The 23,880-nt window shown below is 42.0% G+C and overlaps 2 protein-coding genes across 6 annotated transcripts in view; one reads left to right on the top strand and one right to left on the bottom strand.

Moving 5' to 3' along the window:
- Positions 1 to 1,645: 1,645 nt before the first annotated feature.
- Positions 1,646 to 4,345, bottom strand: LOC117397733 (mitochondrial import inner membrane translocase subunit Tim10 B-like). The gene is made up of 3 exons (XM_033996566.3): positions 3,875 to 4,345; positions 2,955 to 3,050; positions 1,646 to 2,606 (listed from the first exon to the last, which is right to left on the bottom strand). Exons 1-3 carry the CDS (start codon positions 3,902 to 3,904, stop codon positions 2,325 to 2,327), a joined length of 408 nt encoding a protein of 135 aa, XP_033852457.2. The 5' UTR covers positions 3,905 to 4,345; the 3' UTR covers positions 1,646 to 2,324.
- A 1,493-nt stretch (positions 4,346 to 5,838) lies between these two features.
- Positions 5,839 to 23,880, top strand: part of LOC117395540 (CLK4-associating serine/arginine rich protein-like) — a 35,756-nt gene continuing 17,714 nt past the window's right edge. For 2 of the 5 annotated variants that reach the window (XR_009309513.1, XR_009309512.1), the window contains exons 1-16: positions 5,839 to 5,947; positions 7,694 to 7,826; positions 8,429 to 8,526; positions 9,255 to 9,356; positions 9,766 to 9,845; positions 10,400 to 10,484; positions 11,559 to 11,704; positions 12,833 to 12,929; positions 13,361 to 13,439; positions 15,088 to 15,161; positions 16,143 to 16,184; positions 17,900 to 18,112; positions 19,224 to 19,523; positions 20,266 to 20,463; positions 21,623 to 21,666; positions 23,755 to 23,815. Coding sequence is in view for 2 of the 5 variants with exons in the window: in XM_059004795.1 (XP_058860778.1) it covers positions 7,728 to 7,826; positions 8,429 to 8,526; positions 9,255 to 9,356; positions 9,766 to 9,845; positions 10,400 to 10,484; positions 11,559 to 11,704; positions 12,833 to 12,929; positions 13,361 to 13,439; positions 15,088 to 15,161; positions 16,143 to 16,184; positions 17,900 to 18,112; positions 19,224 to 19,523; positions 20,266 to 20,463; positions 21,623 to 21,662; positions 23,755 to 23,815 (1,714 nt within the window). In the remaining 3 variants the exon portion in view is untranslated. The remainder of the gene's footprint in view (positions 5,948 to 7,693; positions 7,827 to 8,428; positions 8,527 to 9,254; positions 9,357 to 9,765; positions 9,846 to 10,399; positions 10,485 to 11,558; positions 11,705 to 12,832; positions 12,930 to 13,360; positions 13,440 to 15,087; positions 15,162 to 16,142; positions 16,185 to 17,899; positions 18,113 to 19,223; positions 19,524 to 20,265; positions 20,464 to 21,622; positions 21,667 to 23,754; positions 23,816 to 23,880) is intronic. The other 3 variants (XR_009309511.1, XM_033994523.3, XM_059004795.1) reach the window with 2 other exon arrangements.

Here is a 23,880-nt window from a genome sequence, read left to right as displayed (position 1 = left end):
AAGAAAAATGGTACTACAAGGCACTGCTGTCGTAAATATGCGGGTCTATAAAGACCCCTCCCTGACGATTCTAGCACTGCTAACAGGCTGGGACCCGTAGGGTTTAGGAAATGGAAATGTTAATTAAATAATTTTACAGGTTCCCCTTAAAAGGCCCATAGCAAAGCATAGTAACGCACAGTGGAAGCATGGTAAAGATTAGTATGGTAAAGCATTCATAATAATTTTTAAAAAACCATGGCAAATGCATAGTATAACCACAGGACAGGTGCACAGCAACTCGAGTCATTGACTGTGGAATGGGACAATATCTTCTGCATTACTGATCTCCTCACCCAGTAATACAGCATGACCAACACCAGCACTCACATTGCACCAGCGCTGGTCAATGCTGGCATTTCCAAAGGGCTGAGCTGTGAGAGCTTGACACTTATATAGCCCCCAGCTGCTGTAATACAGGAGCATTCTGATTTGACTGAACAGCCCTTATGGGATTCCCAAGGTGAACTGGGACCCATGAAAATCACATTGCTCACAAACCATGGGGTTTCCAAGCAATTCTTATTGGTTTATCATGGGATTCTTATTGGGTTCCTTACAGGATTCGTGTGGGAATTTAATGGGGTTCCTTATAACAGATATATATTATAACAAGGAATACTTTTCACATTACAGCCCATTAAAATTCCAGAACCTGGACATTTCCTTTGTTATCAATGATTGTTTCTGTTAATTATACCTGCAATACTACGCACTTAAAAACAACACAATATTTATACAGTCAGAAAATCTATACTCATTCAAAGTTTGTATCTCATTCAGTTTAATTTTACACAAATGTAAAATGTTCAGTTTAGTTTAGATAATATATTGTCCGGCTGTCAGAAATCACTAGAGCCCCTTTCACATTGGCATGTACTACTGGGTAGGACTCTACCCGGGTCAGGACCCACTATCATGTGGGTCAGGTTTGTGATTTCACACTGCTTTTGATAAAGCAGGGCTGACCTGGGTGACAGACGCAAGTACACAACGCGTGTATCAATGCCCTGGAAGCAGCTTGTTACAGACGCTTCCATCCCATCTTCTCTGGATTGAACCATCGGCCCACATGCTGATGAGAGTAAATGTGTCTTCATCCCTGCTGCAATCTGGCTCATGCTCAAGCAACACAAATATGGCTAAACAGAATAAACAGAAACGTTCCTTGCGGAAGTGAAACCTTCGCGCAGAATTGGCTGCTTGTTATTTCACGATTTGTCTCGCTCGACCCGGGTCAAAGCGTGTCGACCCACTGGGTACAACTGGAAAGGAACTTAATTTTTTAATCAGGGGTCAAATATGGTGCTGTGGCAGGGTTTCAGAACAGTTTAGCACCACTTCTCAAAATGATTTGCACCCATCAATCACAAATCTTATGTAAAACTACATAAATTTAAAAAAAAAAAACCTGGAGAATAATTCCAACCAGTCTCGCTTTTACATGATGGGATGAAAACTAAATAAACATGGTCTTTTTGAGTGTTTAAAGTGGGTGAACACAGCCTATGCTAAACACAACACACTACATTGCTTAAAGTAAGTTAGCTTTCATTTCTCTTCATACAGGATTGTCTTCAGTTTCATACAATAATAAATAAATAAATGAGATGGTTCAACAATTTTATTTAAATGAATAAGCCTGCAATGTATTGATTACCTCATTAACAATTTTATTTCCAATGACAGGTACGTTATTTGAACAGTTGTAGCAACACGTGGGGACGTGTCATGCTATATTTTTTCAGAACCCTGCTACTTGCTCTTTAATCAGGTAATACTGACCTTTTTATTCCATTTAGTATCCCTCCATAAACCCGTGTTTTTTGCTGTTACCAAGATAAAGTCAGAGCTAGGATTATACTATTGCGCCATGGATGCAACTCCCACCAGTAGCGATATTTTGATATGACATCGATATTGATATTGTTCGATAGCAATAATAATTTCCATACCGCAATATCATAATGAAGGAATCATAAAAGATAACAAGACCTTGTTTTTCTCCATGGATATTATGACGCAAACCACCACGAAGTTAATATCTGTTATGTTAATGAATATATATATATCTCAATTGCGTGACTATATCTGTGTTATGGAAGACTTTCAATATCAAAATACATGCATGATATCCAAATAATATTTTCATATCATTGCCCACCACTATAGCAAAAGAGGTATTAAAGACATTGTCTTTCTAACCATGCATTCCAGAATACACAGTCACTTCGGCAGGACTGTGCATAATCTGCAGAACCTATGCCAACAGTCATGCTTGTTTGCTAGCTCCTAGGGGATGCAGTCACTTGAATATCTTCTGATGGCGGTGTGATAGGAGCCTGTTGGTTTGTGTCTGCAGGTTGGAGGTTACTCTGCTGGGTGGGCAGTGGGGCATTCGAGTCGGGCAGAGAGGTACCCTCTGCAGCCTGTGGTAATTCTCCAGCCTTTTTCTCATACTCAGCCAGTCTACGTTGCACGATGGTCGGCATTAGCTTCACGTAGGCTCCCATCAGACGATGATTGGAACGAATGAGCTTCCCGGCACAGCTATCCAGGCAGCTCTCCTGGGATGGGAAAGAAACAGAGAGAGAAACGATTACATTTAAAAGGGTGTGGGGGGAAAAATAAAAGCATGCCATGTTTTAATCCTAATGGTGGGAATTTAAGAATCGGTGGGTGCAGGACTTTATTAACTGAAGAGTTTTAGTGGGCACTGAATGGCAAGGAGAGGAATTTCATGACAAGCAAAGGTAACCCCAAATCAAACACCTTGGCTACCTGGGATTCAGTCATTTTGGAGATGGTTTCAGTCTGGCCGCTTGTAAGTTTCCAACCAATTACTTTTCCTAAACACCATGACAAGCAAACTTAACCCTCTTTTAAATGAATGTCTTATTTGAAGGAAGCCTGACCTCATCCATGGTGAGCGTCCTATAATTCAGGTTACTCGCACAGCGGCTGAAGCAGATATCTGTCATCTTGTTGTAGACCAGGAGAAAATCACGCAACTGGAAAAACACAGAGATGGTAACTACATGCAGAAAACAACAGTATTGCAAATATAACAGTTATTCATGTGCATGTTTACTGTTCAAAACAATCTCTGGACATTGGGAGGCCCCTTCTTGGAAATGCATGACTGCATCAACTTGCCCTTACATCCATCAGCACTCCGAGTCAAAAGACTGATGGATTTAACAGCACTGGTATCATCAGTGTGAAGGTCAGGGTGACTTGAAAAAGATCACTAGTGCTTCATCCTCCCATTCTAGAACTGCAGAAAGTTTGGACAATTCCAGAATAGATCTACCACTTTAAGAATTCTTATTTGGTTCTAAAGAGATCACGTTTTGCAGAAACTTCTCAATAATTTATGGAACTACTGGTCAATATTATTAGCCTAACAAATATAATAATTTATTTCTTCTGGGTATGTGTCGAGACTCCACAATGGACATCATTGCATTGGGAAAAGCAAAGTCCAAAGCTTAATACTGTAATAGCAATGTTTAAGTTAGTGCTTGTACAGTCCCTGTGGAAATACACTGGCGTTATAAGTAATCGAATTACACTACGCTATACCCTTGTTCACCAGATAACAGGTGTGCACATTTATTAAAAACATTGAAAACTCGTTTTCAGAGTTATAGACATTTCACTTACAAACATCCTCCGTTGCCAAGGTGTTCCTAACTGAGTTTTTACTGTAGTGTATTTTTTTTTATTTTTTGATAAAGATGCACCCATCGAATGGGTCACATTATAACGCGTGCGCCCGTGTACAGCCTGGTACTATTTATTGCACTTGAATTACAAAAAAATACAAACTTACATTTCGTATCTGCTGTTGATCTTGCTCCATTATGTAAAGAAATGTGTATTTAACAATTCGGAGATTACTTCTGTTAAACAGTAAGATTACACGAATTTTGGAGTCGAACAAAAAACACTGTCTGTATACCTTATCAAATTATTGCATCGCTATGTTAGCTACCTCGTTTGAATATAGTACACTTACTGCAGCTAATAACAACAACAAAAAAAATGTTTCTATAATTTAGGATTAATCTTTAGCAAATGATCAATGATGAGACAGCACTGTAATTAAGATCACACTGCCTCGTTGTGTGCACCAGAATCTAGCACTATACATTCCTGACACACAAGTCCATTGTGAACTTAACGGTTCATTAAAAGTGTTCTTTTAACTGATTATTTTACACACTTGAAATAAATAGACACGCTTCACTAACAAACATGACTTTCAACTGGGCATCGCCATCTTAGTCTACGTCTCCGTCTCCGCCCCCAACGTCCCAACGTCCACAGACAGATACCGTACCATTACGCAAATAGGCGCATTCTTTCAGTAAGTATTAGGCTACCGTAAACACCCGCAAATTTGCGCATAAGCTCCTGTAGCAAGTTTTGCCTACGTGAGATAAGAACGTTTTTAGTAGAAGATAGCTAAGAACGTGATTATAAATAATGTTACCTTTTTTTCACTAGACTACCTATTTATTATTGTAGTGATATTCAGCAGAAAAATGAGCTAATGACATCTCCCAGAGTTCAACTAATCAAACGACATAGCTGCTAGGTTACCAGACTATGTACCGAATATCAAAGCTTTTCCGACCGCCTGGGGGGCATTTTGTGGCGGCGTTTTAACTTTTTTAAAACGACTATTTTTTCGTGTTCCAAGCAAAAATCAAAAAAGTGTTGATGTGGTTGGATTGAGTCTTTTCCGTCTAAAATGGTTCCACCTGTTTCAAAGAGTCCTAATGGAGATGGGAACCTATTTCAAACAGACCCTGTGCTAAAATAAAAAGGGTCTGATGTGGGTGGAGTGACTCTTTGACTAGGGATGGAGCCCAATGTGCTGCTAGGGATTGCTGCGATTTTAGGGGATGAAGGGATAATGTAGCTACTGTACTGCCTCCTCCGAGAGGTCCTGCATTGCCAGTATCACTCACAGCCTTGTCATTCTTTGCCACCTGTTTATTATTATTATTATTATTATTATTATTATTATTATTATTATTATTATTAATAATAATAATAATAATAATAATAATAATAATAATAATAATAAAGTAACAACGACTTACTAGAAGATAATCGTTATCCGTGTCTGCAGTCAAGCAGTTCCAGTGGATATTAAAGTATATATATATATATATATATATATATATATATATATATATATATATATATATATATATATATATATCACAAAATACGTGATATCAAAAAGTACTTAGCAATACAAAAACGACACAGCTTTGATTATTATTTATTTCTTAGCAGACGCCCTTATCCAGGGCGACTTACAATCGTAAGCAAATACATTTCAAGCGTTACAATACAAGTAATACAATAAGAGCAAGAAATACATTAACTTTGATATTATTTACTTATGTATTAAGAGATTCTCGCATATATCTTTGTACCAAATATCATGCCCATACTATCTCATAATACTAATTGAATCGGATTTTGTCATACTTGTACTTGCTAGAACCGAAGTGATTGTATTTATCTTGCTCTTAATTGTATTAATACTTGTACTGTGATTCTTGTAAATGTATTTTTGTTTACGACTGTAAGTCGCCCTGGATAAGGGCTTCTGCTAAGAAATAGATGATAATAATAATAATAATAATAATAATAATAATAATAATAATAATAATAATAATAACATACTTTCCCATTAAATCCCATGGTAACCACAGAGTCCCGCGTGACCACTATATTATCCTTAACTCGTCACCACGCCCCTTTAGCCACGCGGACTGCTGGGATATCGGAGGACTTTGCTGTGGCGGTGTGATGGCCGCTGTGCTGTAGGTTGGAAGCGAGTGTTAAATATACAGTTCCTTAACAACAACTACAACTGAGTCAGGTAACAGCGATACAATTACACAACCATTGCATACTGTGATTTAAACACAGGAAGAGAGCGAAGAGGGCAAAATCTTTTGTGTAGGGAGTGTTTTTTTTAAACCCGTCTGCAATTAAGCAGTTTTCAAACCACGGCATCATGGAGTATTTCTACTGTTTGGGAGACGGGAATTCAGTTAAATCTTGAATATCCGTTACCATTATTTTGACAATTGTTACATTGTTAATTCCTAATTGCGTTTCATACGACATGGTTGCAGAAACACTGTTTGTTTACAGTTGGATATTTAGAATGGAAAAGGTGTGTGCGTTTTGTTATGGGTGACGGAGCACTCAAACACAGCAGACTGCTGCACGGTGTAAAGATATACCTGCGGTGAAATGGTTAAAATACCGGCTATACCGTATGTAGATATTGTTTGAACGGGCATTGGTTTATTATGTTATGAAGCGTGTGTAGGCTGTTCGTCAGTTTACATGTGCTGTGTTGGGAGACGCAATTACGTGGTGATTGGATTCTGGTTATCTAGGGTTTGACATTTCTGATTGATTCGCGTGTGTGTGTGTGTGTACAACTCTCAAGACTCTTCAAAAAAACTAGAAAGCATGATTTTATTAAGGTAGCTAACTAAATCAAAGATTGTGAATGTAAATTAGGGCTGCAGTGTCCTTTTGCTATTCACTGTTTTCAGCAGTGTTTACACCGTTGTGGGCTGTGTTGTGCAGCACTTCACTATTAACCCATGATGCTCATCACTGTTCGTGTGTGTTGTAGGACCGTTAACACATTACCTGCTGTGTCATATAATATAGCTTGCAGTGCATTAATAATCGCAATTGCTGCAAGTACTACCATAGCTGTTATATGACTGTCTGGCTGCCAGACACATACTGCAAGCATCTAAAATTACATTTTGGCAATGAAAAAATAAACAACAGCTCATGCTGGTGCAGTCTAAACCATGGACTGGTGTAGTGCACAGATATAGGCCTAATGTAAAATTAAAGGTGTCTTGTCACGTTTTTACATGTTGCTTGGGAACACCTTGATACTAAGACCTAATTTAAATAAACCTTAAAGTTGTAACTATCTCTCTTACAATTTTTTCATTCCCATCTATTTTTCTGTAGCCTGCAGTTTGTACATATTGGTGATATAGGGACCATCATCACTTTTTTTCATCTGATGATGGTTCTAGTTTTGAATTTACAGATGAGGGATGGGTGTGCTTGCATGCTTATTGTTTTATTTTCTGCTTTACTTAATCACTGGTACTTCTGCCTCTGTGTGTAACACCTTTCTTTCAAATCTGAGAGACATGAGGGAAAATGTGTACCAGAGTGTTGCTACAACTGTTTAAATAACGTACCTGTCATTTTTCTGCTCATTGTTATCATCCTGACAACTTTTTACACTTATAACTTTAAAGTCTGTTTCAAAATGTCCGCTCTAGTGCACTGGGGTTTGAGATCTGTTCTCTAAATCAAATATTGCTGTGTTACCTGTAATAATCCTTACACTGTCAGTGCACTAGAGCAGGCATTTTGAAAAGAGCTTTGAAACGGACTTTAAAGTTGTAAGTGTTAACAGTGAACAGAAAATTACAGGAACATTATGGAAACAGTTGTAGCAACACGTGGGGACGTGTAAGGCTATATTGTTCGGAGCCCCGCTACTTAGTCTAAACCCTTAGTGTAAATCCTAGCACTTATCCCTGACTCCTCACGTGCAACTCTCTGCCTCCAGGATTAGGGTGCCAAAGTCAGTGCAGGGTGCCAGCATGTGGCACGAAGCCCGGAAGCATGAGCGAAAGCTGCGTGGGATGATGGTGGATTATAAGAGACGGGCTGAGCGCCGCAGGGAGTTCTATGAGAAAATTGTGAGTAGGGCCTCTATTCTGTGGGAGAACAATGAAGAGGTTTACTGCATGTTAATTTGACTAGATTTTGTTAATCTGTACAGTGCTCTTTATTTATTTCTCTATCTGAAGTACACACTCAGAAACAGACACTCATTAAAAACAGTGAATAAGTAAAAAAAAAAAAAAAGCATTCTAAATGTTTAAAGCACAACTGGTTCTATATAAACAGATTTAATATTATTATTATTTATTTCTTAGCAGACGCCCTTATCCAGGGCGACTTACAATTGTTACAAGATATCACATTATACATTATTTCACATTATACAGATATCACATTATTTTTTTTACATACAAATACTCATTTATACAGTTGGGTTTTTACTGGAGCAATCTAGGTAAAGTAACTTGCTGAAGGGTACAACAGCAGTGTCCCCCACCTGGGATTGAACCCACGACCCTCCGGTCAAGAGTCCAGAGCCCTAACCACTACTCCACACTGCTGCCCTAATATGAATTAACTACATTTCACAGAAGACAGCACATGCCCAGGTAAGCCCAGTGGCTGTTTGGTGTGATTTGTACAGTAACGCTGCCACTGCTCCTCTGTTTCCCTGCAGAAAAAGGACCCTGCGCAGTTCCTGCAGGTCCATGGGCGGGCCTATAAAATCCACCTGGACTCTGCGGTGGCCCTGGCTGCTGAGAGCCCGGTCAACATGTGAGTGCATCCCCTACTCTTTATTAACATGCAGCAGCTCTGACACAGTGAAACTGCGCGATTAACTCTTTCACTTTTTTAGATTAGGGTTCTGGAAATTGTACGCTAATGTTGAAATGATGAAGCTCCCATTCGGCAATGCACAGAACAAGAATTTATGCAAACTCACCAATACCCTGTTTACACTAGCACACCCGTACCAGGAGGGCTCCAAGCTTTTAAATTATAGACATCTATTATTCCATTTATCTAGACATTTATCATGACATTGTGTTAGTTGTAAACATACCAGTTTTTAGATGTGTAAAAAAACATCCCCATAAGGATGTTAATATTTTAGGTGTTAAATGTTTATTAAACATTTCAAAGTGCTTAGATCTTTGACACTTGTCAAATATATGCAAGCCAAATATAGGCGTGTTCGCCTTAGTCTTTGCGTAGTTCTTTTCCCTATCCAATTAACTGCTATAGACACACAGTCTTACAAACCAACACAAGCTGCAGCACTTTCTGAAAGCGATGGAGCTCTTCTAGTGATGGCTTTTCTGATTGGTTACCAGCATTCCCCATGTGTTAGTTTAAACATGCAAATGTTTTTCATCCTAAATGTTAAGGAAACTAACCTCTAGAATGGAGAAACCTCTGGACAGTAATGTTTTGACAGTGAACACGGCAGGCCAGTGCCGGGTGTATGTAATGTGATCTGTGTGTCCGTCATGTTCCTCCAGGATGCCTTGGCAAGGGGATGCAAACAACATGATAGACCGCTTTGATGTCCGAGCGCACCTGGATTACATCCCCAAGTACACTCCACCTCTCTTAAACACTGTGTAAGTGATGTGATGTGTGCTGTGGTCCTGCCTTTAATTCCACACTTCCATCTGCACCATGAAACCTGTGTAACTCAATCTCCTCTTGTTCCCAGTATCAAACTGGGGCTGCAGTCTGCTTCCATCTGAAATCCAGTCTGTAATATTACACAAGTCAAATATCGTATGTATGAATCACATTCTTGTATAATTGCTGTGTTTACCAACCTGCAGTCCGGACTGGGTCTCACAAATTGAAATCACCTTAACAAATTACATCCCTCGTTTTAACTTTAGTAGTTTGAAAATACACACAGTACAGTTACCCCAAATTTGTCTTAAAGACATTGAAAAAGACTTATATTCAAAATGTTTGCCATGGATTCAGTTTCTCTGAGTAAATCTTCTAAATGGAGTGTCTGTGTTGCAGGAGCTCGGAGCAGGAGTCGGACGAGAGGAAGTGTAACTATGAGAGATACAGAGGGCTGGTGCAGAACGACTTTGCAAGCAGTGAGTAGATGTGTGTGAAGGGGAAGAAGAAAGAGCAGGGTTCAGGTGGTGAAATAACAGTGCAGTGAGGCAGGAGAACTGTGGCTTATTTCAGTAATGCTTTCAAACATTTCAAGTTAAACAAACTCCTTCATAGCAGCTGTTTTAGCCTTTAAACTATTCAGGCTAGATTTCAGTTAGTTTGGTGCCGTTCGCTCCACAGATTTGAAAACGTGTTTCTTTTGCTGGATCTGCAATTCCATGCACATCCTCAGCTGTTTGGCTGGACAAGCAGTCAATTAAAAGATCAAAGGATGCCGTTGCAGTTGTGGTTTAAGCTTGAAAGAAATGTATTGGTTCAGCAGATATATTTCATTTTTAGATGCATCTAGAGATTTGCTCACCATCATTTTAAGTGGCTAAAACTGAACCAAAGTAAAACAGAACCTGCAGCAAAATAACTGACACTTATGAGAAGGCAGAAAATGTTCTTTTTAAAAGCCTCGGTTATTAGTGTGGTGTTTCTCCTTGGATATTTCAATGTAATCGGTCCTGCCTGCCTTTGTTCCCTGCAGTCTCTGAGGAGCAGTGTCTGTACCAGATCTACATGGACGAGCTCTACGGGGGGCTGCAGAAACCCAACGAGGAGGAGAAGAAGAAGTGAGTAGCTCTCATGAGGGCGCTCTGCTGGGCTACAGTAGTTCCTTTTACATAAGGAAAGTCTGGGAACGAGAAAAGACCATTCAGCCCATCAAAACACATCCCTTTTAGCACTTACTTGGGCAACTAATTTTAATAGGACAGAATCTAGTAGTTTTTAAAATGTTCCCTGTGTTTTAGATCCTATTACTTCATCTGATAGGTGCTTCCATGCATTTTATAAATAAATATATGTTAAAGTATTAATTATACTTCCTACTTTCTGTTCTAAATGTACTGTTCCTGGAGCTACTAAGCTCTTGTGACTGAGGAAGGGACATACTGAATGCAGTGCTGAAAGCTAAGATTACATTGTGGCATCTAGCCTAACATTAGTACACTGTTCTGTGCCACCTAGTTCAACTGATTCCAAGACATGAATTAATCCCTTATTTTATGGCACCGCCATTGCTGTACTTTTGTAATGACTGTGCAGCTGACTAACTTTAATCATGCATAAGTTAAGGAGGTAATACATTTATAATTACAATTAAAGGGGTGATTGTTAATGAAATAATTGTATTAATCTTTCCTGTCGTGCACTTCCACCACTTTCTTGGTGGTCACGTGTGTTCAGTTTTAAGAGACACATGTTTGAGCAAAAAAATAAAATAAATGTACATTTAAAAAAAGACATCTGTCGGACTGTTTCACTTCCTGGGTCATTTCACCTCTATTCTGACCAAGGAAGTGCAAGACTATTGGCATGTAAGAGATTACAATAACATGTACAACACCAATGTTTATATGGAATAGACTATGAATAATACTGAATATTAAATAAATAACCTCATACCATAGGTACTACTGTATAAACACCAAGACCTGCATTTCACATGAACAATGTTTAGACTGAATTCTAAATGTTTCATATTTGGCTATCATTTAAACTCCTAACCTATTAACACCCCAAATGGTCATAAACTTTTTTCATTATATGGCTGTAATTTTGTATTTGCTGCAACAGAGAGGACGTCATGCACTATAAATAAGGGAATGCGTTTGTAAACTGCCCGTGTCTCTGTGTGTGAGCAGGCTGGCTGAGAAGAAGGTGTCAATTGGGTATACCTATGAGGACAGCACTGTGACTGAGGCAGACAGCCCGTCTGATAAGGGGGAGGGGGAGGACGAGGACGAGGACAACAGCGAGACGGACGAGGACGAAGAAATCCCTGACATCGGTACGTCTGGAAGACAGTTGGCAGAAAATCAATGCATTAACTTGGGAACGCTTTTAGGAGTGGAGATCATTTAGATCCATCTCCGTTTGGATTCGAGGAGCTCAAATCTGCTCCTGGAGTGCCAGGGTGTGATTCAGGGTTTAATAAGCAGGATTGGATCAAAGAATGGGTGGGAAGTGCTGGTGTTGCCCCTGCTTTAAAGCAGTTGATCAGAACCTGTTTTTGTTTTGTGAAAAAATAGTATAGATATACATATTTATCCCTTAAAAATAAATCCAGCAAACATTTGCCTTATTGATGCACTACCTGTTACACTGTGAACCTGGCAGCCGGTTTAGTGCATAGATCTGCACAAGGGTTTTTTTTTTTTAAATGTCTTCAACGATAAAGACAGCAGCTGCATCAAAGATCGGAAGAATTTCTGGTAAAGATCGCTCTATCCAGTACACGAAGGGGACATTTCATGTGTCTTGTTTTGTTTTTTCATTTCGGTTTTTATTTTGTTTGATAATTCACTGATGGTGAAAATAGAATGTCTTTTTTAAAAGGTGGACATACAAAATTACGTAATATTCTACGATTTAACATTCACTGTTTTTCAGGCAAGCATTTAAATATTTAGGAACAAAATGATCAAATTTGAATGCGACAACGCTATTTGTTCAGCTTTTAATATTTTGTTTAACCGTGAAATATCTTGAAATACCTATTTTTAGACTGTGAAATAAGCCATTTATTACAATGAAAAAATACAGCCTTACTGCCTTAATTGCTAAGCCTCACTTAGCCTCACCTCACTGTATTGTTAATGCATGTAGTAATGTCAATTAGTGTGGTCAATAAACCAGCCCGGGACACCAGCTGGAGTTAATGAGCGACAGCACAGGTCCGCCATAGTTTTTTACATCTTTTAAATAGACCCCGTTAGCTGCCATAGGACAAGATCGGAGGCTTCAGTTTTTTCTTCATTGAGTAATTTTATTTAACGTTTTACAAATATCAGGCTTTTGATTTTCATCAAGTCGTCCCCCCTTCTGCCTGTGTGCTTGGTGCAGATGTGGATGTGTCGTCTCATGACAGTGATCAGCTCTGTGTCATTCCCCCTTTCTGTCTCTGTGCTTGGTGCAGATGTGGAGGTGGATGTGGATGAGTTGGCTGAGGAGCAGGTGCTGGAAGTGAACAAGCTGGCCACCTCCTATGGCATGGCAGAGGGAGACTTTGTCAGGTGAGAGCTGCGCACTGTAGACTGCTTCACCTCCTGGGCACTCGACAGTCCCAAAGGAGGGGTTATCAAGGGCTTAGTGGAGGCGCTAGCAACTGAGTTAGTGTGAAGTAAACCAGATCGCTGCCGCAATAGAAAATACACATTGGATTTAAAATATGCAAGCTTTTATCCGTTGGGACAGTGTTCATTTTAGTAGCCACTGTGGTGTATGGTCAATCAGACTATGCATTTAACCTCCTGTAATTTAGCCTACAGATTTACAAACACATAATGTCCAATTCTAGTTGCTGCTTGTAGCTGCTGCTCCAGCAAACTTATGAAAACGTCCAATTAATCTTGGCAAAGAAAATATTATAGCTGCTGCTACTTTTGACTTCTATTTGAATTATCGATTGCAGCTCCAGTCTCATTACTGCTTCCTTGTTTTTCAGAATGCTTCGGAAAGACAAACAGGAGGTTGAAGCAATAAAACATGCTAAAGCCCTGGAGGAGGAGAAAGCCATGTACTCAGTGAGACTTGCAGCGCTGACTCTGGGACACTGAGCTAGGAGAGGCTGTACTGCAACAGCACTGACACAGGGGCACTGAGCTAGGAGAGGCTGTACTGCAACAGCCCTGACACAGGGGCACTGAGCTAGGAGAGGCTGTACTGCAACAGCACTGACACAGGGGCACTGAGCTAGGAGAGGCTGTACTGCAACAGCACTGACACAGGGGCACTGAGCTAGGAGAGGCTGTACTGCAACAGCACTGACACAGGGGCACTGAGCTAGGAGAGGCTGTACTGCAACAGCACTGACACAGGGGCACTGAGCTAGGAGAGGCTGTACTGCAACAGCACTGACACAGGGGCACTGAGCTAGGAGAGGCCGTACTGCAACAGCACTGACACAGGGGCACTGAGCTAGGAGAGGCTGTACTGCAACAGCACTGACACAGGGGCACTGAGCTAGGAGAGGCTGTACTGCAACAGCACTGACACAGGGGCACTGAGCTAGGAGAGGCTGTACTGCAACAGCACTGACACAGGGGCACTGAGCTCGGAGAGGCTGTACTGCAACAGCATTGACACAGGGGCACTGAGCTAGGAGAGGCTGTACTGCAACAGCACTGACACAGGGGCACTGAGCTAGGAGAGGCTGTACTGCAACAGCACTGACACAGGGGCACTGAGCTAGGAGAGGCTGTACTGCAACAGCACTGACACAGGGGCACTGAGCTAGGAGAGGCTGTACTGCAACAGCACTGACACAGGGGCACTGAGCTAGGAGAGGCTGTACTGCAACAGCACTGACACAGGGGCACTGAGCTAGGAGAGGCCGTACTGCAACAGCACTGACACAGGGGCACTGAGCTAGGAGAGGCTGTACTGCAACAGCACTGACACAGGGGCACTGAGCTAGGAGAGGCTGTACTGCAACAGCACTGACACAGGGGCACTGAGCTCGGAGAGGCTGTACTGCAACAGCATTGACACAGGGGCACTGAGCTAGGAGAGGCTGTACTGCAACAGCACTGACACAGGGGCACTGAGCTAGGAGAGGCTGTACTGCAACAGCACTGACACAGGGGCACTGAGCTAGGAGAGGCCGTACTGCAACAGCACTGACACAGGGGCACTGAGCTAGGAGAGGCTGTACTGCAACAGCACTGACACAGGGGCACTGAGCTAGGATAGGCTGTACTGCAACAGCACTGACACAGGGGCACTGAGCTAGGAGAGGCTGTACTGCAACAGCACTGACACAGGGGCACTGAGCTAGGAGAGGCTGTACTGCAACAGCACTGACACAGGGGCACTGAGCTAGGAGAGGCTGTACTGCAACAGCACTGACACAGGGGCACTGAGCTAGGAGAGGCCGTACTGCAACAGCACTGACACAGGGGCACTGAGCTAGGAGAGGCTGTACTGCAATAGAGGAATTCTCTGGTGTATTCAGGGCTGAATGACGCTGTTCAGTGGAGGTCACTGTACACTTTCTTATCTCAATACATGTTGTTGTCCTGATGGGCTACTCCTGTATGATGTAGAATCTGTGCAGTTGCTCATTAATAATGAAGAAACTGAGATAGGGTTGGCTTGCATTCATATCAATTATAAATGGAAATTCTTATTTGGGGGTTCAGTTTCCTAAATCCTGTGTTTGATCTCTTGCAGGGTCGGCGGTCCCGTAGACAGAGACGGGAGTTCAGGGAGAAGAGGCTGAAAGGCAGGCAGATCAGCCCCCCCAGGTACCTCCCTCACTGGGCTTGCTGTAGTGCCTGCGTCGCACTTGTGATGATGTTCATTTTTTATTTCATTTAGGAAATGAACAGTGAAGAATTTCCTCACTCAAGCCACTGTCTAATTTTTAGTGAGTTGCTGGGGTAAGAGACAGCTCACTAGTGCTGCCAAACAGAGAAGCCAGACACTTAGATAACCTCTCCCCGTTGCAGTGGTAGAGCCCTGTTTAGACAGTGTGGCAGTGGGTAGAACTCAGCGACTGAAGCAGAGACAACAGCACTACAGTCTGGTTCTTTTAATTATTACTATTATTTTTTAAATGTTATGCTTGTGTTTTTCACAAGCATAACATTTAAAAAAAATGCCTGGTCCCAAATAAAGCGTAATTATTTTAACATTTTGTTTTTTCGATGTTAGTTTGAGTATTGCTGGCTACAAAGGTATTGCTGACAGTATGGTGCTTTTTAAAGCAAGCAAAGCTACAGGCACTCGTAGTTCTTTAAGTCTTACAATTATTTTACAATCGGCAAGCCAGGCTGGGTGCTGTACTGTCCACCCGCATGGGGCTGGAAATAAGAGATTGAATCCTGCTGTCTGTCCGAGGATAGCAGCTGTGCTGTGTTGCGGATGTGTTTGTTTCTAGGAGGCTTCATCACCACCTTGCTGAGGTAATGTTTCATTTCAGTCTGTTTGTAAACCAAACTGATCATGCAAATTCAGCATTGGTGGCTTTGCATCAGCGACAAGGACGTTTTAACCAACAGCACTCTGTAACCTTTTAAAGAATTTAAAGCCGTGCTTAAATGCCCAGTGTAGTAGTACTTGAGTATAATTTTAGTGCTGCTATGAACTGCTGTGTAAATGTGTAAGTTTACACCAAGATGTCTAGGAGCGTACATAGTAAGTCATGCTTAATGAAGAAAAGTGTGTGTCATAGTAATACATGTTAACTGTAACTTTTCCTTTTTACATTTTTTTTATTTTTCCAGCTATGCCAGAAGAGACAGCCCAACCTACGATCCCTATAAAAGGTGAGCACCATCATCATTGCAAGGAGCTTGTGTTAAACCCCTAACCATGGCTCTGTTTCAGAGCCAGAGCAGGGTTCTCAACACTGCAGCCTGCAATCATACTGCAGGACACTAGAGGGCAATCTTCTCTAATTCTAAAAGTCTGAAACATCTACACACATTATTGCATGCCGTTCACAAAGTGCTTGGTAACTCTGAAAAGGTATGTGTGTGTTATAGTAGGTGCTTTGAGGATTCTTGCTCTGAAAGGTAATGCTGCATGTCTCATTCTCATAAAGTAAAATGTAAGTCAGGTGGATACTCGGTGCTTCATCAGTGCACATCACTTGCTCATAAGACAAGATGACCTGTGGTGCCGCTGAGGGCTGGTAGTCCACTATATTGTCCAGATTAACCCTTTGCGGTCCATTTATTCGTCCCGTCTCAGGCACGTCAGGTCTGATGTAACTTAAAACGTGAGTATCGATGTTTCTTAAGAAACTGCACAGATGCCATTTCTTAATCAGTGTTAAGTTTATTTCATACATGCAGGGAAACCAGTCCAAGTATAGAACTGATTACCAGTTGTTACATCTTTTACATGACATTAAATACCCTTCTGCATAGGTGTCTCTCTCCTCCTCTTTCTGTGACACTTAACCAATAGAAAAGGTACAACACATTATTCTGTTACCATATATTTAATTTTGTGTGTGTGTGTGTCTGTGTGTGTAATCTAGTGTGACGACCTCTGAACTCAGTGCATTCTTCAGACCCCTGGTGGTGCCCCAAAAAGGTCCATCCATCTGGTTTTTGTCATCTTCCTTGTTCCTATCTCTCCGTTTTGCCTGAGACCCTTTGAGTCCAGTGGCATTATCTCTTATTCTCCCTGAGAACCTTTGGGTCCAACGGCAGTCCCTGGGAGCCTTTTAGCTCCTTTATGCTTTGTATTCCAAAAGTCTTAGAGCCTGGCCCCTTCTGGTCCACAGCATTGTTATCTTGTTAGCTTGCAGTCAATGTTGGACAAGAAGCTTGTAGACGCAAGGTCTCTTATCAATTGTTAGCAGTAAATGCAATTTGAACCAAACAGTCTGCTATCTGCAATATTAGTCTCTTTTCAGAAAAGAACACCAGTATAGCTCTGCCAGTCCACATGCATAGCAAACTGCTAATCAATTCTCGATCCATGTTTTCCAACAAGGTCCAATTTATTTTCACACACGCAGTTTATTTTAGACACGCTGTTTAAAAGTATTTTTTTCACAGTATAACAGGTTTAAAAGGCACTGCATATCAACAGGACACTCAGTACTGCATCTCCAGCCCCGCCCCACCCCTTGTTCTCTGTATTTTTCACATACCTCTTCATAGTCGTGCATACCGATAAATCATCTCCTGATCACTCGTTTTATCACCAAACTCCTCAATAATGCGATCCAAGTCATTATTTTATTACTATAACATCTCAAAAAGCTCTGCAAATGTCCGTGATATTCTTTGAGCGCTGGTTGCAGAAGCAGCTATCTAGTTTGTTTATGTCCGTGTTCTATGTGATGCCAGGGCTATGTGTATTGCTCAGATCCGCCCCTTTTTTCTTTTCTTTTTTTTCGGCTCCTATCGGTCTCACTCGGCCATTGAATGGTTTTCTCAGCTTTTTCCAGTGAAAAAACGACTAGAGACATGCTTGAGCCGTGGTGCTTCAGCTCTTGACGCGGTGCCTTGTGTTTCCGCCGCAGGTCTCCGTCCGAGTCGAGCTCAGGGTCCCGCTCCAGGTCTCACACCAACAGCCCTAGCCAGGAGGAGAAGATCACCTTCATCACCAGCTTCGGGGGCAGCGATGAGGAGGGAGCCCCCGGGAGAGCAGCCTCCACCGCAGCCTCCAAGCACAGCCCTGCCTCTGCCTCTGCCTCTACGGCAGCCTCAGCCACAGGTCATAGCCGCTCCTCCCGGTCGGTAACCTTCACATTTGAATGATTTAAAAAAACACACACTAGGCAGCTCAGCATTCACTGTTTACAGAGCCTCTGAATGGGTCTTGCTTTTCCTATCTGCTGTGAATACTGCACTGTGTGGGGTTTGATACCTCGACACAAGCCATTATGAACGGACCGAAAGCCATGTCTCCAGTACTGTAAATATGAACTTACCAGTAACCCAGCGATTCATTCAATTTGAGATCGTTTGTGTATAACTTGCTATTGCAGCACCCCTGTGTTCTATTGTTGTAAACTGTTCTTTCTTTTTATTAAGATTGTATTTTCCCCCAAACAATGTCAGTTTAAGTGTGGTTGAGTGACGGATTTAGCCAGCAATACCCCAGTTCACTAATGATTTATACATGAATGTCTAGAGAGATCAGAGCTCTATGCAGGGGGCAGCAACCGAACATTATATAATGAGCTGCTTAATGTTTTCTCCAAAGGTCAATTCACGTTATTGGCAATAATTGCTTTTCCACAGTCTTAATTTCATAATGTGAACTAGAAAGATCTATGCAACATTTCTTGCCTACAGTCATTGTCTACTCCAGAGCAATTCTGATCCATGCTAGTATGTGGGAATCGGCACAGAGACTGAGACGTTTTATACAGTTTGCATTCAGTCGGTATCTGAAAAGTGACCTAGTTTCATTGCCTTGTACTGTGGAAGGAGATCAAGTGAATCAGATATTCCTTTCCTGGCAGACACTCTCATTATAGTGCCTGAACCCACAGAAAGAAGCAATCTTGTCCCAGTGCATGGATCAGTCTGGTTCTGTGAAAAACAAATGCTTTTTATATAGCAAACTACTAAAAGAAACAGAAAATTCACTGACAAGTGTTGACTGTTCTGTCATTTAATTTATTAAGTGTCTTTTAGTATTTCTAAAATCAGCACTATTGTGTTACATGGTTTAAAATTGTGTTTTCATTCATCTATCAGAGCAGTGACTTCTTGAACAGTCTAGTGCAGTTGAGTATTAGATTCATAAACACTGTGAGAGTCTGAGTGACTGATGGCCCATGGTGTGTGCAGCTTCGCCTGCGTTTCCTGACGGGTGCTGTGTGTGTTGCCCTGTAGGCGACGCTCTACCTCCTCTTCCTCGTCCTCTTCCTCCTCTTCCTCGTCCTCGTCTTCCTCCTCGTCCCGCTCGAGGTCAGGCTCCAGGTCGCGGAGAGGTCAGCGCAGGACTGGCCGGTGCAGTCGCTCGCGGTCTCGCACACGCCGCAGGTCTGACTCAGACAGCAGGGGGCGCCGGTGCTCTCGATCGCACAGCCGGGGGAGGCGGTACTCTGGGGGGAAACGAACGCAATCACGCTCACGGACACGATCCCGCTCCACAGACAGGGTGCGATACTCCTCCTCCCGCAGACGCACCAGGTGGGTTCACACATCACTGCAGACGTGAGTCAGGGAACGGGAATTCTATTCACATTTGAGTACTTATTTGTCAACGTATTCAAATTATAATTTTTTTTTTTGTATTATAATAGTATTCTAGTACTCAAACTCACCCCTAAAACTGTGATTAAAGAAGTGCTAACCAATGCTTTTAAAATATTTTCTTACCTTTTGGCTTTATGGATATTATTACGAGTCCTTGCAATATGTAATATTGTTGTCACTCCTTTTTTAAAGAGAGGGCAGTGATAATTTTGCTAGTGGCATTAATGGATTTCAAAGCCTTGGTTAGCATGCCTTTTATAGATGGCCAGTCGTTGGTTTCCGTTTAGTTTAAACAGACTGGGGATGTTGGTAACCAGATAACCCATAGCATGAAGCACTGCGAAAGTGTTTAAAATAAATTAGTACAATATGATTGTGTACATCACAAACGTGTGAAACAAATAGACTGAATAAATACTGGATGTTCAATAAAAACCTTTACTACTGTATAAACTCAAAGGCCAGCCTCTAACTAACATGCATATTTCTGTGACCGCTAAACGTTTACCTTTTGGAGAATGTTTAAACTATTCACACCCTCATGTTGATGTTGCTGGTGCTATGGAGAGAGAGGGGAATGGCTTGCAGTTACATGGTTAGGCTCTGGTGTTGCTGGTGCTATTGGGAGATCATTGCCTGTCTGTCTCTCTCTGTACCCGGTGTGCTGTCTCCTCAGGTCCGCAAGTCGATCTCGCTCGGTGGATCGGTATCGCAGGGGGGGGCTCAGCAGCGGCGGGGGGACCAGGCATCACAGCAGCAGCCGAAGTGAGAGCCAGTCAGCCAGCCGCTCCCCCTCCCCCTCCCCTTCCCCCCCCAGCAGAAACAAGAGCAGACAGCCTGCTGCATCGCCCGGCATCGGGGACAAACTGAGAAAGTGAGTCCGTCGCTCTCCCCTTAAAACTTCTGTCTTATCTGTATCGCTTTCCCTAGCCACATCCTCCCACACGGCAAGACACTGAGAAAGTGAGTGTGCCGGTCTCTCTCCAGCCTCTTCACACTCCCCTCTCACCAGCACTGTTCAGTTGATCTAAACAGCAGTGGGGTCTAAGTACCACCGCCATTTAAATCATTCAAAGAAGGTGGTTTTGTGAAAACTCTTGTCTCTTCTGATTATTTATGGCTTTAAGTCAAATGTCAGGTTTCTTCCTGTTTAATATTTAAACTGGGACGGTATTTAGATTTGCTGCTGTTTATGTCCATTGAATAGACAGCCTCCCATTAAACCACCTTTAAAGGGATTCTCTGTCTGTCTTCTAGGACAGTCTGACAAAGGGAGTCTATCTTTGTCTAGCTTCCCTGGCCACCCTCCTTCAGAGACCAAATAAGGTTAACTTGTTACCAGAACGTGTGATTTAATGTACTGCAGCTTCACTAGCTGCATTGAATAATATCCGCTGATCCTCTAGTGACTCAAGCTGACAAAACTGCTCACTGCTTCACGCCTCTGCTGCCTCCGCTCACACTGTGCTGTAGTGTGTGGAAGTGTGGTTTGCACCACGCGTGGATGGGTTCCAAACCTGATTTTTCAATTTCCAGCTTGAAGCTGCGTGATGTCACAATAGCGGCTCTGCCAAGCTTGCTCCCTACAGCAATCTGTAAAACAAAAATAAAAATACTCCGTTAAATCCACCATCATAAGACAATGGATAATTATCGTAAAGACACACAGCTTTGTTCCCCTGTGTTTCTACCCTCGTTCATTGATTATTTTTACATCGCCCACTTAAACCATTAGGTATCCTCTCTTTCTCTGTGGCGTGACTTTTTTTCAGGGAGCATGTAGTGGGATCTCTGGTATTTCACTGTTTAATAGTGGAAACTCACAACACACGCACTGTTGGGAAAGTGAATGAAAGGTGAGGGACATTGTACAATGCAAGCACCGAGAGAGAGACCTGACCTGGACACGCCTGCCTGCCTGCCTGCCGTCCAGTCATTGATGAGTTAAGGGAGGACAGCACTTTCGGAGTGAACTATCAGACCAGTGGTGATATACTGTGCATATCCTAACCCATCTCTCTTTCTGTTTTTAGGGCTGAAACTCCTGGTGGTAAAGAGTCTGGAGCTGCCAAAGTCAGTAAGAATTTCACCTCGTCTCTCTGGTTTTAAGACACATCACTTCTGGGGGGGGGGGGGGAAGAAAAGTGAAAATGGCAGCTGTACCAATAGGCGAAGTGTATCTTCTTTGCAAGCGTAGCTGAAGGTGTGCTTATGAAGTCTGTAGGAGCATTAAACATGCAGTAAAAAGCTCTTAAATCCTTGGTTTTCTGAAATAAGGATGAGGGTGGGGGAGAATGGAGAACCACACAGAAACTCGTACGGTATTAAGACATCTCGATGGTACTAGAAAATCAGTTTTCTCATTTCACACTCAGTTATGTGTCAGAATAAGGCCACCATAACTGTATACTGGTTACTGAAAAAATGTCATTGTTCCATTTCTGCTAACTTTGCTCTTTTTTAAAAAATAAATATTTAAAAAGTTGTGCAAGGTGTGTGTGTGTGTGCGCAGCCCAGCTCTATAGAATGAATGAATGAATGAGTGAATGTGTATGTGTGAATAACATGTACACACCTCTTTAACCCAAAGAAGAAAAAGCTTTCTCAGAGTGACCGCTGCCATTGAAGACGCAGGTTTGTTATAGTGTAACCTGGCCTGTGCTGGGTGAGAATTGAACAAGTGCCATTACTGTTGAGTCTGTGGACAAAGCAGGGCGCTCTGTATCCCATTAAACCGTTTACTAAACACATCTTTATGGATACCGTGTAGCCATGCTTTAGGTGGGAATTAGTGGAGTGTAGATATAAAATATTTATAAACGGCGTGATTTTTTTAATATCATTTTATAAATGTATTTTAAAGGTTATCGGTAACCATTATAAAAATAAACACATATGTTAAAGGAATGATTTCAATTTTAATAGGAAAGAGAATGTAGTTGCATTACTTCAGGGGGACCGATTGGGTATGTTCGGTAGCACAGATTTGTTCAAGGAGTGCCACCCATGGCTGTTATTGGCACTAGCAACTTTATCACTGCTCCCCTTTTATTGTGTTGGTTCTTTGCTTGTTGTTTTATTCCTTAACTTAAATATTAAAGAAAACAAGATGCACACAACAGTTCGAGGACGTTACTGTTTCTGGTGTCGACTCACTTTAACTGTGCAGCAGCGGTCTTGCTGCAATCAGACCATGTCAGCTCCAGTAAGTGATTAGGTACCAGGATGCACCTGTGTAGCTCTGTTGGTCTGTAGTGTTGTGCTGTGTGCTCTGCATAGCTATTGAACACTCCGTAGTGCTACAGTTAGCAATCCTAAAAGAACACTCATAAATACAATCACAAACGCTTGATCTCAGAAATTTGTCAAGTTCGGTCTTGAAGGATCCAAGTGATTCTGCCTCAACAAGAAGACTGGGTAGCCCGTTCCAACCCCTCACCACCCTCAGAAGTCTGTCTCCACTTAGTTTCTAACTGTGTCCTCTGGTCCTGGTTTCTGTGCAGCGTTTAATGTATTGTTTTGGGTTAACTATGACAACTCCTTTTAAGATTGTAAAGACTTCAGTCGTGTGTTTTAATAGTTACGGCTGGCAACTCTGTATAGCTTAAACTACAGTTAAAAAAAACAAAATAAAAATACAAGCAAAGAACCAAATGCTTTTCATCAAAATTAAAACCAGGGATCCAGTAATAAGGTTGCTGATGCTAAGAAGTAGTAAGAAAAGCAGGGACTGTAAGCAGTTTTTCACACAGTAAATTAGATAGTGTTTGAATTATTCACAAGGTGAAAATTGCTTAATGTCACCTACAGCAATCTGCTTCATGAGTGGCCAGAAAAAAAGTTTCCTAAAACTTTCCTGGTGATACATGGGCTTTACACATGAGGCAAAGAGAGCACTTGGCAAGTCTGTACTGTAGACCAGCGTGTGTTTTATAAACAGGTATAAGAATGGAACTCCAGCATTCGTTGCTGTTGCATGAATGGAAATAAGACACCCATTGCATAGTAGCTGGATCCTTTCCTGGAGACATGCATGAGCTTGTTACCTGTACACTGTGGCTAATCTGCTTGTTTGCTGTTGGAGGAGTGCCCGGGGCAGTGGGCTCCCTGTAGCAGGGCTCTAGTGGTTGGCTCCTGTTTTCACCAGTTTGTGTTTCCCTTCCAGTCGAAGCTGACCCCCCAGGAGAGGCTGAAGCTCCGCATGAACAGGGCGCTTAACAGACAGCGTAAGAACTCTTTCCAAGACACTTACAGTACAGCATGGGCTTGCAATGGTAATGGATTTGCGGGA

The sequence above is a fragment of the Acipenser ruthenus genome, chromosome 30 (genome assembly GCF_902713425.1).
Source record: "Acipenser ruthenus chromosome 30, fAciRut3.2 maternal haplotype, whole genome shotgun sequence".
Taxonomy (NCBI): domain Eukaryota; kingdom Metazoa; phylum Chordata; class Actinopteri; order Acipenseriformes; family Acipenseridae; genus Acipenser; species Acipenser ruthenus.
Note: the sequence above shows the minus strand (reverse complement) of the source record. Positions and strands in the feature narration are given on the sequence as shown.

Coding starts and splice junctions, on each gene's coding strand:
- LOC117397733 (XM_033996566.3), bottom strand. CDS start 3,904: ATGGAGCAAGATCAACAGCAGATACGAAAT. Junction 3,051..3,874: donor ATCAACAGCAGATACGAAAT/GTAAGTTTGTAT, acceptor GTGTTTTTCCAG/TTGCGTGATTTTCTCCTGGT. Junction 2,607..2,954: donor GGACGCTCACCATGGATGAG/GTCAGGCTTCCT, acceptor TTCCCATCCCAG/GAGAGCTGCCTGGATAGCTG.